General features: G+C 37.2%; 3 protein-coding genes and 1 non-coding gene across 5 annotated transcripts in view; 2 read left to right on the top strand and 2 right to left on the bottom strand.

Annotated features, from left to right (window-relative positions):
* Positions 1-1,302: 1,302 nt before the first annotated feature.
* Positions 1,303-3,483, bottom strand: LOC112143705 (zinc finger protein 184). Its single transcript, XM_024267875.2, has 2 exons — positions 2,179-3,483; positions 1,303-2,085 (listed from the first exon to the last, which is right to left on the bottom strand). Exons 1-2 carry the CDS (start codon positions 2,339-2,341, stop codon positions 1,436-1,438), a joined length of 813 nt encoding a protein of 270 aa, XP_024123643.1. The 5' UTR covers positions 2,342-3,483; the 3' UTR covers positions 1,303-1,435.
* A 147-nt stretch (positions 3,484-3,630) lies between these two features.
* tpi1b (triosephosphate isomerase 1b) lies at positions 3,631-6,887 on the bottom strand. Its single transcript, XM_024267858.2, has 7 exons — positions 6,601-6,887; positions 5,136-5,259; positions 4,975-5,059; positions 4,754-4,886; positions 4,532-4,617; positions 4,365-4,452; positions 3,631-4,294 (listed from the first exon to the last, which is right to left on the bottom strand). Exons 1-7 carry the CDS (start codon positions 6,707-6,709, stop codon positions 4,176-4,178), a joined length of 744 nt encoding a protein of 247 aa, XP_024123626.1. The 5' UTR covers positions 6,710-6,887; the 3' UTR covers positions 3,631-4,175.
* Positions 6,888-7,742: 855 nt separating this feature from the next.
* Positions 7,743-7,797, top strand: LOC112144127. The gene has a single exon (XR_002918848.1). It is a non-coding gene; the product is annotated as a U7 small nuclear RNA (small nuclear RNA).
* A 425-nt stretch (positions 7,798-8,222) lies between these two features.
* lpcat3 (lysophosphatidylcholine acyltransferase 3) overlaps positions 8,223-17,639 on the top strand; it is a 14,260-nt gene continuing 4,843 nt past the window's right edge. The window contains exons 1-9 of one of the 2 annotated variants that reach the window (XM_024267833.2): positions 8,223-8,591; positions 11,262-11,369; positions 13,707-13,816; positions 14,587-14,680; positions 14,794-14,831; positions 15,361-15,539; positions 15,673-15,781; positions 15,858-15,944; positions 16,282-16,445. In XM_024267833.2, the coding sequence (XP_024123601.1) occupies positions 8,507-8,591; positions 11,262-11,369; positions 13,707-13,816; positions 14,587-14,680; positions 14,794-14,831; positions 15,361-15,539; positions 15,673-15,781; positions 15,858-15,944; positions 16,282-16,445 (974 nt within the window). In that variant the 5' untranslated portion in view covers positions 8,223-8,506. The remainder of the gene's footprint in view (positions 8,592-11,261; positions 11,370-13,706; positions 13,817-14,586; positions 14,681-14,793; positions 14,832-15,360; positions 15,540-15,672; positions 15,782-15,857; positions 15,945-16,281; positions 16,446-17,639) is intronic. The other variant, XM_024267834.2, reaches the window with a different exon arrangement.

The raw sequence follows: 17,639 nt of genomic DNA, 5'->3' as shown, positions 1-17,639 counted from the left end.
CTCCAGAGAATGGGTCAACTGCAGAACAAATTTCCAAATGTGGGACATCTGATGGGAGTTGGCTTGAGAATTTGATTTCTATAGTTGGATGATATAAAGAAGGTGTTGCATAAATGACAATAATAGTGTTTTGTGTGATGATTGAATGCAGGAGCTTTCACTTCAAGGACACACAATCACCTTGGATCTCCAATGAGAACATCATACTATGCTCAAGGACCTGGCCTACAAGAATTTAACATCACAAAAAAGAAAAGAAATATATATATATGTGTGTGTGTGTGTGTGTGCATTTGAAGTGGCCCAGTGTAAGTAATGCATAAACCCTATTTAAAAACTGAAACAAAAAGGAAAGAAGTTCAATAAAAAAATATAGATTATTGTAACCCTAAAATTGACCAAAGTTCAATTATCAACACATTTTGAAAAAAATCTGCAAAATGTTACAGACCTAAGTTTGTCTGCAGTAGCTTACTTACAAGAATAAATTAAAAATCACAAAATAATGTAATTCTAAATTTATACATCTTAAAATTTATTTACAAACCATATTTAAACACAAGACAATTACACAAATACAAGCAATAAACGAAGAACAGCCAGAAAGTGAAAAAATACTTTTAAAAGCTTATAAATGAGAACATGTACTTAAATTGGATAATACTATGATATTTAACTTTTTTCAGTCTGGTTAAAACTGCAAATACAAGAAGGTTCTTTTCACTCAAATTTAAAAAATCCACCATTTTTACTCAGATGTTGAGAATTAAATTGAATTTGTTGTCAGTTAAGAACTAAAAATAAGAACATTTAGCAAATATGTGTAATAACAATGCATTTTCCCACAAATAGCTTTTGTAGTTTCTTCACAATTTACACAGTTGGCAGAAACTTTGATATTTTTAATTATAAACATCAATGAAGGTCAACATTTTTTAAAGATTAAGGTAAGCTCAAACATGCAGTCTCCAAAACAAATTGAAATACATTTTTCTTGTTGGTTAATTTGGTGAAATTTATAGTCAAAAAGTCCCAGTGGGCCTTTTTAACCCCTGCATTGAGTGTTTTTGGAAATGTATGGAGGTGGTGGACAATCCTTCTAAAGGCTGATACTAGCTAAAGGAAAACAATTTTCAATTCTGATAGTTTATGCTAAAAAGTGATAATCATATCATGAAAATGTGCTACTGCCACCTACTGGATTAAAATCAGATTTTTACAGCCTAAACCCATAAGTATACTTTTTGTTATTATGACTTTAATGAGGAAATGTTGATTTCAAAAATGTTTTTTTCTTTTTTTGTTAGTATGTATTCACCAGCACAATTTATGACCTCATACAGTTGACCTATTCATGCTTTACAGTCATTTAATGTTTGGAGCATAATAATGTACATGTAATTACTACTGTATTTAAACTCTAGTCTGCAGTGTATCATACAGGCGTGTTATCTGATCCTTTGTGCGCACTCCTTATATGCCTGCCCAGAGACTCCATCCATTTAAATGATTTTCCGCAGTAAGAACAGATGAACTGCTTCCCCTCACTGTGAATGGTCTGGTGTCTGTTCAGAGCACTTGTGGTGATGAACCTCTTCCTGCATATTTCACACCTGTACGGCCTCTCTCCTGTGTGGGTCCTGATGTGAGCTGACAGGTGGGAGCAGTTGCTGAAGCCTTTTTTACACACAGGACAGGTGTAGGCTTTGCCTCTGCTCTCCTCGCCACCAGCCATGTTGAGAAAAGGGTGGACGTGCAGGGCTCGCTCCTCCAGATCTGGTTTTAAAACGGAAGGTGATGTGATTAACTTGATGTCTGACTCTAACGCCTCCAGAGGCTCCCCGTCTTGATCGATCCAGAAGTGTTTGGGGGTCTTCTCAGGTTCTTCCTTGATTTGCGAAGATTCTGGATGCTCCTGGTCCATGCTGCTGTCACCATCTTCCTCACAATGGTGGTGCTGGGGAGCAGCCACTGCAGGGGATGATTGATGGTAGTCCTCATCAGAAGGGGGAGGAGGAGGGTAGTCTGGCGTGGTGGGCTGCGGTAGCTGCTCTTCAAGACACATGTCGGTGGTACAGCATGGGTCTGGATAAGACAAAGGATTCTCATTTGTATTAATAATAAAACCATCAAAATAAAACTACTTTGATCACAATAAGAATTCTCCATCAAACTAACCTGACTTGAGAAGCTTCAGTTGCATCCTGAGGTGAGTGATTTCTAGTTCTTTCGAGCGGAAAATCTCCTCTTTGTACTCGATTATAGTTTTTTCGACCGCTTCGTATATCTCCTCAGCAACCGCAGTCAGTTTGTCATTGAGAAATTCTCTCAGGGACTGCATTTTGGATGCTTATCCGCGATTCCGGGACGTGTTAGCGGCGGCGAGAGACGTATTTTGCGGGTCCGTAAACGTCACGCTTGGCTTGTAAACACAGACGTGAAACGGATGAATCAAAGCACTCGTAACATGGCTCCCGCCCTCTAGAGGACCGGAGGAGAACTGCAATAAAATAAAATAAAATAAAATAAAATAAAATAAAATAAAATAAAATAAAATAAAATAAAATAAAATAAAATAAAATAAAATAAAATGAAATGGCTGGGACGGAATCATATATGGTTAAATAAATATTTTATTGCACTTTTATATAAATGTTTATCTAAATGATCTTGCCATATGGAACATGAGTTTGTAATAAATTATTCATGCATTAATTTGCAATTATAATAAAACTATGGCATTTTTATACATAAGAATTTTGACTTTTATTTAAAAAAAATAGCTAATTGCTGATGATGTATAATAAATAAATAAAAGTGACTTAACAAGATTCTCTGATTTGGTTTTTTTGTATTGTTTTAGTGCATGTGCCTATTTCTTGTGCTTCTCTGTTTGTATGAAACTGAATTTGAGCTGAATTTAAAAAGGGGCTTGGACTTGATAAGTTTCTTGCAAGATGCTTTTTTTAACTTTGCATATTGTCATTCATTTTTATATTATCATTTCAAAATAAATACACAAAAAACAAAGACAGATATTCAAATTCACCATTATTTCTGTGTTAACATGTAATCATCAGCTGTTACAATATATTCATACTCTTATATGCAAGACAATTCTCTTTATGGTTTAAGGCTGCAAAAACAGCTAACCTTCCAAAATCAAAGCTTATTTCTTTTTATCCACAAGTGGATGAAAAACTAAAGATTAATATAGATCTAAATTCTAATGGCAAGAAATCCAAGATCCTAATTACAATAAACTGAGTTGGTAACATGACAATGCAGAACCTGTTCTAACACAAGCTTTTTCTTATATTTTATGCGACTTATAATCCATGTTTGGAAAACAAAGTAAAGTTGGATTTTCCTCAGCTGACGAAGCTACCATCTTTTCAATTGCCCTTTGTTTTTAGCGCAATTGAATGATAAAAATAGAAGTGCTTCTCTGCTTTCTCTTTTAATCTCTGCAATGAGACCCTTACTGCCTTGCATCATGAGAGTCCCAGAGGGGATGGAGCTTGAAAACTTAGCTATGCGTGTATTTTCTGCACAAGTATGAAACATGAAGACGGATATTTTAAGAAGTCCTCTGGAGACAATTGGACAGGAATACAGCACACGTTGAAATAGATACTAAACTGTTTATTCTGTTTCCTTACAGCCGTTCTTCCCTTACACCCATCAGCCGTGACACAGTACAGTTAACATTTAATGGACACCTTCTTCTCTGCAAAAGATTCAACAAAAAAAACTGGGAATCATGCAAACCTAAGGAGAAGTAAAAGCCACCAATTAGAACAATTACACAAAGACACCAGTAAAAAGACAAATTCGACTACAGTTGTGACAGTTATGAAAAAAAAAAAGTTCGTAAACTTTTCAAGTAAAGGCTTGGACTGTCCGTCCACAAATTTGAGCACTTTGAAGGTTAGTACGCACACAGGCGGTTCTCAGTAGACTCATCGGTGTAGTACAGTGCAGTGCAAGCGCCAAACCATCCCTTTTCTTCTTGAAAAGAAAAAAAAATGGGGGAGAAAATGAAGGGAATGACGGTGTTACACAAATACTTTGAAAAGAACGAGGGCGGAGCACTAAGTGCCAGGAGAGAGGGGTGATGGAGGCGGATCATCAGAGTGGAGCTGGCCTCTGATCTGGTCAAACATCGAAGCCTTTTATGCCTTGGCGTTGATGATGTCAATAAATTCTGGTTTAAGGGAAGCTCCGCCCACGAGGAAGCCATCGACATCTTTCTGGGAGGCGAGTTCTTTGCAGGTTCCGCCGGTCACAGAACCTGAAAAGCAGCATCGATGTTAGAGAACATCATCACCATTATTTGTGCTTTAACTCAACAACCAACTGACCTCCATAGATGATCCTCACAGAGTTGGCCACAGCCTCGGACACGTTGCTCTTCAGCCACTCCCTCAGCTTCTCGTGAACTTCCTGAGCCTGAAGCGATGGGAATCACGATGAAGGACACACTCGCAGTCATCTCAACAAGTCAAACTTGCCCAGTTTGAATTAGTACCTGCTGTGGTGAGGCAGTTTTGCCGGTGCCAATGGCCCACACAGGCTCATAAGCAAGCACAACTTTGCTCCAGTCCTTTACATTGTCTGTCAAACATGTGATAAGAGTTAACTAAGCATTTTGCAACTTTCTAACATTTCCATCACGGTTTGCATAACCCCTCCACCCCGACTCAAGTGTTGCACAATTCAGACTCCTGTGTACATGAAAGGGCCCACGTACCTGCGATAAATTTGGTCTGGCTGAACACAACCTTCTCCGTGATGCCTCCCTCCCTCTCGTCCAGCTTCTCGCCGATGCAGGCGATCACGCCGAGACCGCTCTCCAGAGCGTGAGCGGTCTTCTGACCAATCAGCTGAGGATTTGGGAGAAAATCCACACTTCAGTTTCCAGTCAGCTTAGGAAACATGATGGATAAACAATCTTATTTGTTCAACTGTTACCTCGTCGCTCTCTCCGAAGACATGCCGCCTCTCGGAGTGGCCGAGGATCACCCAGTTCACGCCGCAGTCCTTAATCATCGCAGGGCTGGAGGAATCCAGTTTGGTTATCATTTGTACAAGCAATACAAATTGAAAAGAACATGCATCTGACAAAAACGTACCTGATCTCTCCAGTGAAGGCCCCCTTGGGAACTTTGTAGCAGTTCTGAGCTGCCACGCCAAACTTGGGGTCAAGCTTGGACCTGGCAAAGTCCAGGTAGATGGACGGAGCACCACACACCACCTCTGTCACAGAAAACAGTCCTCAGGTTAGGGCTTTGTAGCCAAAACAAAACCTCAAAACAGACACAAGTTTGCAATGATCACATTACAAAAGGATAGAGTTTGACTAACAAACAGAAATCACTTTTTGAAGAAATTTCATGTTGAAATAGATACAATTAACACATTTTAGACATTATTGTTTATACGTCAAGTTAAGATTAAATACAATCAATTAAAATAAATGAAAATGTTATTCTTTTCCTACTTAGAAGAAAGTTCCTCAATTATAGATAAAAATTCAAATTTTGTTGTCATAACCAACAATTCCCACAGATTAAGCAGAGTACAGTCAAGTCAAGACAGACATTCAGGATGTAACTCAATCTCTGGGGGTTGTGGGGGTCTATATTAGACGCTGCTCGTTTTTAGTTTGGTAAAGGTCATTTCTCCTGGACCAGAGACAACCGTATTAAAGGTCTGAGTTCAGCCTCCAGAAGGTCGGTCGGTCACATGGCTGCGTTCTGGAGGGGTCACACACATGTAAGGGGGTTCAAAAGGTCAAACACGCAAGAGGGAGTTTCTGGAAGAAACGGTCGACAGCGGTTTGAGTTCAAAATAGGGCGGTGAAGAAATGCCCTGCTGTGATTTCAGCATGGCACTGTCAGGGGGCGGCTCCTCTCTGTGGCCAAGGTCCAAGGATAAGTCTGAATAGATTGGGTTTGCCTCTAAAAAGAAACGAAAAACAAAAAACAGAGCTGCATCTGAGAAAAAAAAATGTGTTACTTAATAAAAGTGATTGCTTAAAGGATCATTAAAAAGGGAAGTGGCCTTAGAAAGCAGCAGATGCATCAGAAAGGCCTAGACAGCCACAAGAAGCAGGTCTGCTGTTGCGTTCAAATCCCGTCGGAAACTATATAACTCAAGGCCACTAGCTAAAAATGTGATCTTGCTAAAGGAGTTAGTTTTTTTTAACTGATCAAAATACTTGTTTTATATTTCTGCACATGTATTTTATAAACGATGCTTACGAAATTGGCAACTGGGGCGACGTGAAAGCATCGTGTCAAATCGGTGGGGAGTACGTGCAGCTGCAAACGCACACCCACCGCCGACATTGTCAAGAGGGCCGTGAGAGCGTCCTTCATCTGGCCCCCTGCACGTTTCCGTGTGTCTGAATGGAGGGATGGATGTGCACGATTTTGACATGGAAAATTCCAGATTTGTTGCACTGAGCATTTCTGTTTATCTCGAAAAAATAAAACCAACAAAGCAGAGTTCGTCTAAATAAAATTAAGATTTCTATTCTGAGAGATGCTGGAAGTTTAAGCATGGATTACCTAAAGCCTTTAAAAATCGACATACCGACATTGGGGTCCACTTTCCCCGCGTTCATGGTTTGGATCAGCTCCCCGAGACTTTTCTTGTCACCGTTCATTTTCCAGTTTCCGCCAACGAAGAATTTCCTGCTCATGTTTGCGTTTTTTTGAGGGGGTAGATTTAATGGAAACTGAACCGGTGTCGGGACACCAACGGGGTCTTTCTCCTTTGAAAGAAGACAGCGAACGCGAATGAATGTCGCGAGGTATTTATGAACGCGGAAATGTAACTCCTCCTCTGCCCTCACGCCATTGGCTTGTAACGGTCGGTCCGTAAACGCGTCTCCACAGCTGATGAAGGGAAAGAGCAAGAGCAAAATGTCATGATGCATTCAAGTCCTGCTTAAAAATATAATGTCACCCTATAACTTGTTACAAAATTTATAAACCGACCTCTCCAAGATCAATATTACAGAATACATCAAAACCACATCGATTATTCTTCCTATCGACGCACAAGCACGCCATAACAATGATTTTGATGCTTAAACAACTTGTAAATTACCACAGCATTTCAAAATAAAATAACAAATTTTAAAACATTTTGAAAAGAATCTATTCAAGTACCTAATATTAAATATAGAAAAATGTGGATATGTTATTTATTTGTTTAATATTTATTTTTTAAAATAAGCTATAGACACACATTTTATAATGGATACGTAAACGCATAGAAAAATAGGCAAAATAAGTATAGAAACACCACCAAACACGTGAACAATGCTAAATAAAAACAACGAGCAAAATTAGAGTGCACTGTCAAATAAGAATAAAAATATTACTTATAAAAATGATTCTGTTTTGGCGTAAAAATGCTCGTGACGAAACTCAGTTTGACTGGCTCAAGTAAACGGGCAGGAGAAACGCGGGTTACGATTGGATAAAATTTAGAGAAAGTGCCGCCCATGCACCCAGCATGCACCACGGTGCAACCTTGTAGGTTTTGACATATTTTTTTAATCCTAATATTACGCTTTACTTTAGTTACAAATCATCTTTAAGGTATTTTGATATTATTTGTTCACGTTATTTGGGGTGTTATTTGACCAATGTTTAAGAAAATGAAACCATAACAGTATTAGCATGTGTCTGAATACCTACCCTTGACCACGGATAGCGTGACTTCAGGAAACTTTGCTCTGAAGATATTTGTCTAGTAGGTTTCTCATAAAGAGAAGCCCTCACTATTTGTTCAAAAGAAATTTAGAAAATCTGAAGAAAAAACTAGATTTCGCCGTCAAATTGTGAAACACTGTGCTGTGATTTTGATCACGTGATATGCTCCACGTAAAATAAAGTATCCAGCCGTCTTGAAAAATAGACCCCCAATTTAACATAGGATCATGTTGAAATACTAAATTTAGAGTCAATTTCTACACCTGATTCTCGTAATTTTCAACATTGCCTTCGGCTTTATTAGCTGTTCATCCGACTTTAAAACCCTTTATATTTATTTGACGCCATACTATCATTGTTTTCCTTACGATTAAAAAAAACAGCAACTAATAAATGTAATTTATTTTCCCAACAATTCAACAACGAATAACTGTGTTTGCACCTTAAAGCCACCAGAGGGCAGGCTTACACCACTATATTTTCCCAAGTCACTTTTTTTTGGCGTCTCTCTTGACATACTTTTATTTACTGTGGAAAAGCGGGTAGCTCACGACTCTCTATATACTTTTTAGCCAAACTTCCAGAGAGTTAGCTAACTAATAAACAAGAAATCCACCTGGGGACGAGCCAGGCGTCGAGAGGAGGGTTTTGAAGGCGGGGGATCGAACTCTAGAAGGAAGTTGAGCCGCCTTATAAAGCGGAGCGCCGTGTGTGTCTGGATGTCTGCTGGAGTTTGCTGATCCGAGGCGCAAAACGCGTTTCCGCCCACAAAAAAGATGGCGGCTCCCTTACTGCAGAAACTGTCGGAGTCCTTAGGTTCTCCAGAACCCGCGGTGCGGCTCATTTTGTCCATTTTGATCGGTGAGTTTCCCACCTCCCGCACGGTTCTGTTGTGTGTTAGCACGGATGACGCGAGGAATCCCAGCCGTGCAGGGAACGGATCCGACCCCGGGTAACTGTCACTTTGAGCCAACTCACTACTCAGTTACTCCAAGTGCAGAGTGGACAGTTAACTTTCAGTCTGTTCATGTCAAAGTGAATGACTCTGTTGAGTTTGAATGATTGCACTGACACGCTAGTGGGTTTTCTGAGAAAAACCTCACCATCGCGGCTGATGTCAACCCCTCTGCATTGTGGTTTCATTGTCAGCTGAAGCTTTGCTCGGGGTCACAGTTTATCGCGGGGGTTTGTGGGAAAACTCGTTTTGACAGGAGCTCCCCTGTTTCCCACTCTGACATGATAGGGGTTAAACTAGGGCGTAGGTCACTATCATACATCGCGTGAGAAGTTGTTTTTTACTACCTGTCCAGCTGGTTCACTGTAGGCTTAAGGATCTATTGAAAATCTGTGAAAATGAGTGACAGGTGTGGGATTCTTTGCTGTCAGTGAATGCACCACTATCCTCAATGACCTTTGACCTCCCATCTGATCTAGACAGTGATTTGGCCTTAATAAAGCTTTGACATGGACTGACAGGAGGGTCAAACAGTCGGTCCTCCCTCCTCCTTGAACCTTGCTCAAACACACGTCAGTTTCTCGACACACTCTGACCTGGACGTGGCCGTCTCTGATCAGACTTTGCTTGCATCCACCTTGCATGGTGTTGCTTAATACGTGTTGGGACATGGACCAGACCGCTGCTGTACGCAGGGTTTCCTTCCTGACTTTAGAGGATCTAAAGTGTAAAGCAACTGACAAATCAAGTTTCCCTAAACTGGTTACGGTTTCATTTTTAATTTAGCTGCAATGTGTTCAATAATTAGCTAACGGCATTTAAAGAAAAAAAAAAAGAATCTGTGCCAAAATCTTAACAAAAAATAACGTACATAAATGGTTGCCAGTCTGCTGTGCAACAGTGTTTATTTGACCTACATTATAAAAATAAGGTTTTAGGACAGAGGTGTCAAACTCAATCGCACAAGGGGCCAAACTAGGTTGTGGGCTGAAGAGGATAAACATTTATAGAACGCTCTCTAAAGTTAAATAAATAAAAAGTAACTTTTTAACATAATTATGAACTAGATATAATGCTAGTGTAAATGCTGTAAGCTGAATTTGGCTGCTAAAGATGCTAGTGCTGATAGCTGAAGATACTGACATTGATAGATAAAAACACTGAAGTTAATAGCTGAAAACGCTGATAGCCAACTAAAATTTTAGCTAAATGCCAAATTAGCCTAAAAAGCAAACAAACTTGAAGCTGAAAAATGATAAAACTTGAAAATAGCCTAAAAAGCTTGAGGGGAAAAAAGCAAAAATCAGCCAGAACAACTAACATGAATTTGAAATATTAGCTAAACTCCAAAATAGCCTAAAAATATTAGTAAATAGTCCAAAAAGCTAACAGAATGCCAATTTTTAAAAATTTTAAACTGTAACTTTTTCACATAATTATGAATAATAAAAAGGCAGGAATATTATTTCAGAATTAATCAACTTAAACCTTAAATAACTTTCAATATTTTAATCTCCATGAAAATATATTTTGTCAAAATTATACAAGAAAGAAATGAGCGCAAGATAACATTGGACCATTAATAACAATAAAATAAAAATGATGTAATGACCCGGTGGGCCGGATCCGATCCCCAGTGCTTGAGTTTGACATATGTTTTAGGGGAAAGAAGTTGAATGACAAAAGAGAAAAAATAAACCATATTTAATTAGACTTTATTTGGTTTTCATAATTATTTATTTTAATGCTTCCAGTTAAGCCAGCACAATAAATAGCACATTTATAAAAATTGCAATATCAGCTGATATCACAATGTCAATAAATTTCTCGTTTGCGTTGCATGTATTTCAAAAGACGGGGTTAACTGTGATACATTTACACACTTACTTAGAAAAAAACTTTTTTAAAAGCCCGAGCGCACACTTCCTACATTGTTTATGATTTTTGTCCGTATTAGTTTTGGTCAGTACTACCAGACGGTAGATCGTTGTTTTTTTTGGTGTTTCCTCGACAACTTCTAACCTGTCTCCTATTGAGATAACTTACATTATAATATCCGTTGACTTCTATGTAAATAAAACTGTTGCAGTGAAATGGAAATGATGTATTAGTTTGTTTTGTTATTTGTTCATGTATCGTCATCACGATACTTACTTACTTACTATTCACGTTATTATGTGTCACTCAAATGTAGAATTTTATACCAGTTAGATTCAGAATTTATTTTTTCAAATATCTATTCCTTTTATTTTGAAAGTGAGATGTCACAATAATAGTGTCTTCTAAACTGAATAAAGTCAACACTTTGTTTACTTGTTGCTAATCTTTACATCACAACAAAATCCTTAAAATAAATTTTGCATTTTGATAAAAAGTGATCTTATAAATAAAGATTGGTTAAAAACATTAATTCTATTTAATTTTTAAAGTTTTCCAAAAGGTGATTTAAAGAAGTATTTTTTAAGGAGATGCGGTTGAATTTAGAGACAGGAGATGTGAAGTGTGGTTCTCTCGGTTGATATGAAACCGTGTCTCACCGTCACGCTGATGAAGATAATTTCCTCTGTGTCCTGCAGGCTATCCTTGTGCAGCGGTGTACCGGCAGTTCTTGTTCCACCAGCCAGCCACAGTCCTTCACCTGTTCCACTTGTTCTCCGGTTTGGCTCTAGCAGCTTTTAACTTTGGTGAGATTAAATGAACAGAAACCGTGCATCAGCTTATTTCTTTCTATATTGTGTTCTAAATGTTGTATTGGGAGGAAGAGAAAGTTCTACTTATGAGTTTTCTTGCAAATAATCTACATAATGTGCTTTTATTGATTTTATTGCACACTGTCAGTCTAAAGCTACGACTTTCACTTTTTCACTTGATTTATGATCTTTTAATTGCATTTCTCTGTAGTAACTTGCTGACATTCCGTTTTCTGCTTTGCTTTCGCTTTGCAACAATAGAAAAAATGCAGAAATTATCTAAAGGTTTTTTTTTTACACACAGTTCATTTGGGTAAACTTTTTTTTTTCCTACTTGTTTTTCTGAATTGGTAAAATACACTATTGTAGACAGCAACACACATTTTCTAATAGTTACAAATCCCTTTTTGTTAACTCTATTTTTGGTAAAATTACAAAAGAAGCAGAACATTTAAACATTTAAAAATATGTCTCAAAGGTCACCACTAAACATTAATAGAAGCAAGAATAACACATTTTTTAAAAAATTACTTTTTTAAAGTTTTAAATTATATTTAGGTCATTTAAATTATTCTGAAGTTGGTTATCTTTGCTCTTTTTGAGTTCATGGCAATTAGGTGTCAAAATAAGACAGATTTGGTAAAAAATAAAACTCTAAACAGATTTATATCCTCTAACCCAGAGGTGGATAAACATTTTGATTTGTGGGCCATAAATTATGGCAAATTATGACAGAAGGAATATAAAAAAATATGGAATAACGTAGAAATAACATGGAATCTGGACAAAAATGACTTTAATAAATATTATTACTCATAATAATAGCATACACTTATAGTTATATTAATAAACAGCTGTTTATTAATATATTTATTTTTTAAACAGTACCCTTTTATTGAAGTTTATAAAGTATTTATGTGAAAAGTGTTTTCATTTTGGTGCCATTTGCGCCAATGGGTTGAAAATGCTGAAAAAAAAAACCAAAATGTGAGAAATGCTGCGTTCGTGAGGTTTTGGAATGATTGGAAATTGCATTATCCATCTCAGAACATCAGAAAACAATATATCTTCCTACACTGCATGAATGCAGAATAATTTTCAGCAGCAAAAACAAAAAAAGGACACCAGAAATACAGGGAATTTAAAAATTAAAAGAGCATTAAGATAAATTCTTAAATTTGGTGGGCCAGATTACATACCTTAAATATGTTGAAGTTTGCTCACTTCTTCTCTAACCTGAACTCAAACTCGACGTAAATATAGGTGAACCTAAACTCTGATAAATATAAGTCCCTGGATAAACTGTACCGTCATTGCAGGAACATGTCTTCTGTTTCTAAGACTTTAAGATTATAAATGTGTCTTGTGAATTTCCTCTGATGAGTCACTTCTGAACTATTTGCAAAGCAAGTTAGATTAGCAGAGAGTAACGTCTTAATATATTTTTTAAATTTAACCCACATTTGTTTAATGTTTTGCATTTAAAACATCAAATTTTAGACATATTTTCTTATTTTAATTGTATTAAATGCCATTTACTTAACTAACTTAGTTCTTTAAATGTCATTTTGATTTTTTTTATCACTAGCTGAACAAAACACTTCATTAAATCTATTTTTACTGTTATTACTGTCTGAAAAAAAATGTTAAAGCATGAAAAAAGACAATATGAATTGATAAAAACGTTATTTTTTTATTGTCTCAACCCATAAGAAACCAGATCTATTATTCCTTAAAATAAAAAGTATATGATCACATTTCTGATGTTTTTCTATTATCCTAGTGTCAGCATGGGTTCTTATAGGTTAGATAAAATATATATTTTATTACAAAAAAATTGTTTTTGAAACATATCTTAGAAAATATAAAGACTAAAGCTCCAGGAAGCCTTTAAAACAGAACATTAATTTTCAAGATTGCATCTTCCTCTTCTACAAAACAAGATTAGTGGCTCAGTGTTCACACACGCACACCCGGGCCGGCGTATCGCATTGGATTAGCGGCAGAGCAGTGGATCTAAATGGCAACAAACAGGCCTCAACACAATGAAAGGGAGGATGCTCAGTTGGGTGGAGGGGATGGTTAGAGTCAATCCAAACTAACAACATTGATTTTCTTTCTCTTGTGCTTTTTCTTTCGCGGCTGCGCTTGGATTTTACAGCAGGTCTGTTGCTTTAACTTTCTCCTTGAATGCTCATTTCAGGCTGTATTTATGTTGATGTGTTGGTCTGTCTTTGTCTCGTGAGATAAACGCTCGCTTTTTCTGGATTGGAGACACATGACGGCGGTCACTGCCCTCCTCACCCCCCGTCTCTCTGCTCGTTTCTTTTTCAGGAGCTCAGCTTTATCACTCTGCAGTATGTGTCTTAGTTCAGTTCCTGATGTTGAGACTAATGGGGAGGACGGTAACGACCGTTCTAAGCAGTTTTACCTTCCAAATGGTGAGATTTGTCTTTTTCTCTATCAGTAGGATGTTCTACTCTAAAGTGTATTAGTATGACCCTTTTTTTAAATTAAGTTGACACTTTTTAATCCAGAGAACACAAGATATTTGCTTAAATAGTCATAGTATGACATGAAGCAATATTTCAATATCAAAACTGTATAGTTTTGAACCAGATGCCAAAGGAAACAAAGACGTGGATCTATTTGTCTGCAAGTGGATGCATCGGAATGGAGCGGCGTGGCCTGTTCTTATGGTTTTTATGTCACATCAACAAGCTGTTTTCAATGACATTTTGTCATCTGCTCCTGAATCACGATGATTTGAGTATAAACAATACTCTGAATTGCAATTTTAGGCTTGATATTCTTAATATTCGTCCTCCATCATGAGAAAAATGCAACAAAAACATGTTAAAAACACAATTTTCATTGGAGTGGGACTCTAAATAAAGCTTTCTTTAATAGCTTTATTAAAAAATGTAATAAAAACATTATAATTTAAATAAGTTCTCAAATATTTTATTGTGTCATAAAAACAGCAGAAGTTTAATTGAATTGTAAGTTTATATTTGCCATTTTATTATCTACTTTTTTCACTTTTAGTTTTTCAGAACCTTTTTTTCTTTTTGAAGTGGTGCTTTGATATCACCAGTGTTTTTCTTATTTTTAATTTAATTTTTATTATTTATATTTATGTATTTATTACTGCATTGTTGTAACATCTGCTCGCTCTCACTTCCTGCATTCTTCTGTTTCTTCCCTGCAGTTTTACCTGCTGGCCGGGTATTATTACACAGCAACAGAGCAGTACGACATTAAGTGGACGATGCCTCATTGTGTCCTCACACTTAAACTCGTCGGTAGGTCTAATGCCGCTCCTCCTGCATTGCTGTGTACTTTTTTTCTCTTTTCTTTTTTCATTAACTGAGCGAAATGATGAAACTCTGACATCAGACTCTTTTTCTGATTGCAGGTTTGGCGTTTGATTACTATGATGGAGGAAAGGAACCGGCAAGTGATTTAATAATGAATTATTTTATATATTCAAACACGTTTATGTAAAAAAATAAATAAATAATCGGTGCAAAAAGAAATTCTACTCCAAATATCCGATGTACTGGAGAGGTGAGGACATTTCTTCACAGTAAACCACTTGGACAGGTGACCCAAAGCATCTTAACAAAAGGGCTTTGTGTGAAGATAAGTAGGAACCTGTACTCCCAAGCAGAATTAGTGGCTTAGCGAGGTAACTTCAAGTTCAGCTCTGAACTTTCAGCTTCTCAAAGCTGAGACATGTTTCCATAGAAACGTGTCCCGCTCCAGACCAGGTATGACATAAAGAATCATCATAACTGAAAGTTCTGCATCCTGACGCTGATTATTATGCAGGCTGGAAACACCTTTATTGTCTGAAGCGCTGTGTTACATAACACTTGTGACTGATATCATGGCAGAGACTGATGCCAGAGGTCATTAACAGCTTTCAGCTTTCAGCTAAATCTCCGTTAATTATCAGGTATTCATGTTCTTTCATTTGCAGTCCAAACTCAGTGCAGAGCAGAGAATCGGCGCCCTGTCGTCGGTGCCCTCGCTGCTGGAGGTAGCCGGCTTTTCCTACTTTTATGGGGGCTTCCTAGTGGGCCCCCAGTTTACACTGCGCAGCTACCAGAAGCTGGTGGCAGGGGAGCTCTCCGACTGCCCCGGACAGCCTCCCAACAGGTACCCATACAACCACACACGAGCTGAGCCATAATTTACTTAAAAATGTATTCCACAATGCAAATTCCTGCTGTGACTCCCCCACAGGTAAAAGAACAGTTCTTTTATTCTTCTCTCTGCGTTTCTGCTCTAGTGTTTTCCCTGCAATGAAGAGGTTTGCACTGGGCTTTTTCTTCCTGGTGATATATGCAATATTTGGTCCCTATTACCAAGACAGCTATTACCTAACAGATGAGTTTGAGGTGAGAGTGAACACTGACACAACAAGCATTTTTATCTCAAGATATCTCACAGAAAAAAAATGTTTCCTCTTTGCAGGCTCAGCCTTTCTGGTATCGCTGCGTTTTTATTCTCCTCTGGGGAAAAGTCATGTTGTATAAATATGTCAGCTGTTGGGTTATAGCGGTAAGTGACTTCATTGTCATCCATGTTTTGCTCAGTTGTCATTCCAAATCCATGCTAAGCCCACAGTTTTTATTATCAATATTTCTGCAATTTGACATTTATGACATGAAAATACAAAGAATCTAGGAAAATATTTCAGTGAAATATGAGAGTGAAAGTTGTAAGGTCAGATCATTGTATTATTACCAAGAAATTACAGTTGGATTTCCAAGAAATGAAAATTGACTCTAAAAATAAAATGTCAAGCAGGGCCTAATTTCAAGTTTCTCCAAAAGGAATAGATTTGCATTTTCGTTGATTCTGGGTGTACAAATATATCTACTACTGTATGTTACAGGAGGGTGTGTGTATATTAACCGGCCTGGGCTACAACGGAATGGTGGACGGGAAGCACCAATGGGACGCCTGTGCTAACATGAAGGTGTGGCTATTTGAAACCACCCCTCTTTTTGGAGGAACCATCGCCTCTTTCAACATCAACACCAACGCCTGGGCGGCCAGGTCAGAAACGCAGGCTTTTCTCAAGTTCAAAGCTATAAAAGTTAAAAATTGACTGAGATAAGAGTGGAGCAGAGTGTTCGGAGAAATGTGCCTTTGTAGCACTACCACAGCACAGAAGTTCTAGTCTGGAGATCTTTATCCACAGCTGGGTTTGATGCCAGAAGACATGACTAGGAAGTGGCCAGCAACAACCAAACCCTTTAAATTTCTTTCGAATAAGACCACAAAGCAGAAGGAAAAATAAATAAATGCATTAAAAGAACTAAAATGATCCAAAATGTTGTGCAGTAGAGTTTTACTATGCTTTTTAGTCTTTGTAACACAGGCCTGACACATGGGATGATCTAATTGTTTAACCTAAAAAGGAAGAGTCTATTTATAGTGCACCTATTTATGTGAACCACATTTGGGCTTTTCACCACGTCTTAGCAGTTTTCCACTATACCAGAGGTTGGCAACTTTTAACAGTAAAAGATTTGGGTTTGTTTTCTACTGATCAAAACCTAGAAGGACCTGCATAAACTTACTTTAGCCTTTAGGAAATGTGGATTCATGACCTTCTTTATGTTTTTTAATAAGTTTAAATTATGCTAAGTATTTTTGGCACGAAGAAAAGCAAAAATATAAAAAGAAACAAGCATCTGTCAAAATGTGACTTTTTTTTTTACGTTTTCACCTTTTACCTTTAGTAGAAGCCAAATTAGCCAAAAATGCTAGCTACTTGCTCAATTACCGGCTGAACTCCAAATTAGCATAAAATTCCTCAGTAAATTCAATCAGCAAAAATGTTAGCATGTTGCTAAATTAAAAGCTAAACTCCAAATTAGCATAACAAACTCATAGAAGGTCAAATTAGCCAAAAAAGCTAGCTTGTTGCTTAATTACTAGCTGAACTCCAAAATAGCCAAAAAATCACCAGTGAACCAAATTAGTCAAAAATGTTAGCATGTTGCTAAAATAGAAGCTAAATTCTAAATTATCTAAAAAAAACTTCAGAATATAACAGATTAGCTGAAAACATCAGCACTTTGCTAAAATATTAGCTAAACTCCAAATTAGCATGAAATTCCTCAGTAAACCTAATTAGTCAAAAACGTTAGCATGTTGCTAAAATAGAAGCTAAATTCTAAATTAGCCTGAAAACCCCCATAGACAAGAAACTAACAAAAAATATAGCATTAAAATAGAAGCTAA

This window comes from Oryzias melastigma, linkage group LG16 (genome assembly GCF_002922805.2).
Source record: "Oryzias melastigma strain HK-1 linkage group LG16, ASM292280v2, whole genome shotgun sequence".
NCBI lineage: Eukaryota > Metazoa > Chordata > Actinopteri > Beloniformes > Adrianichthyidae > Oryzias > Oryzias melastigma.
This window is presented reverse-complemented; position numbering and strand designations above follow the sequence as displayed.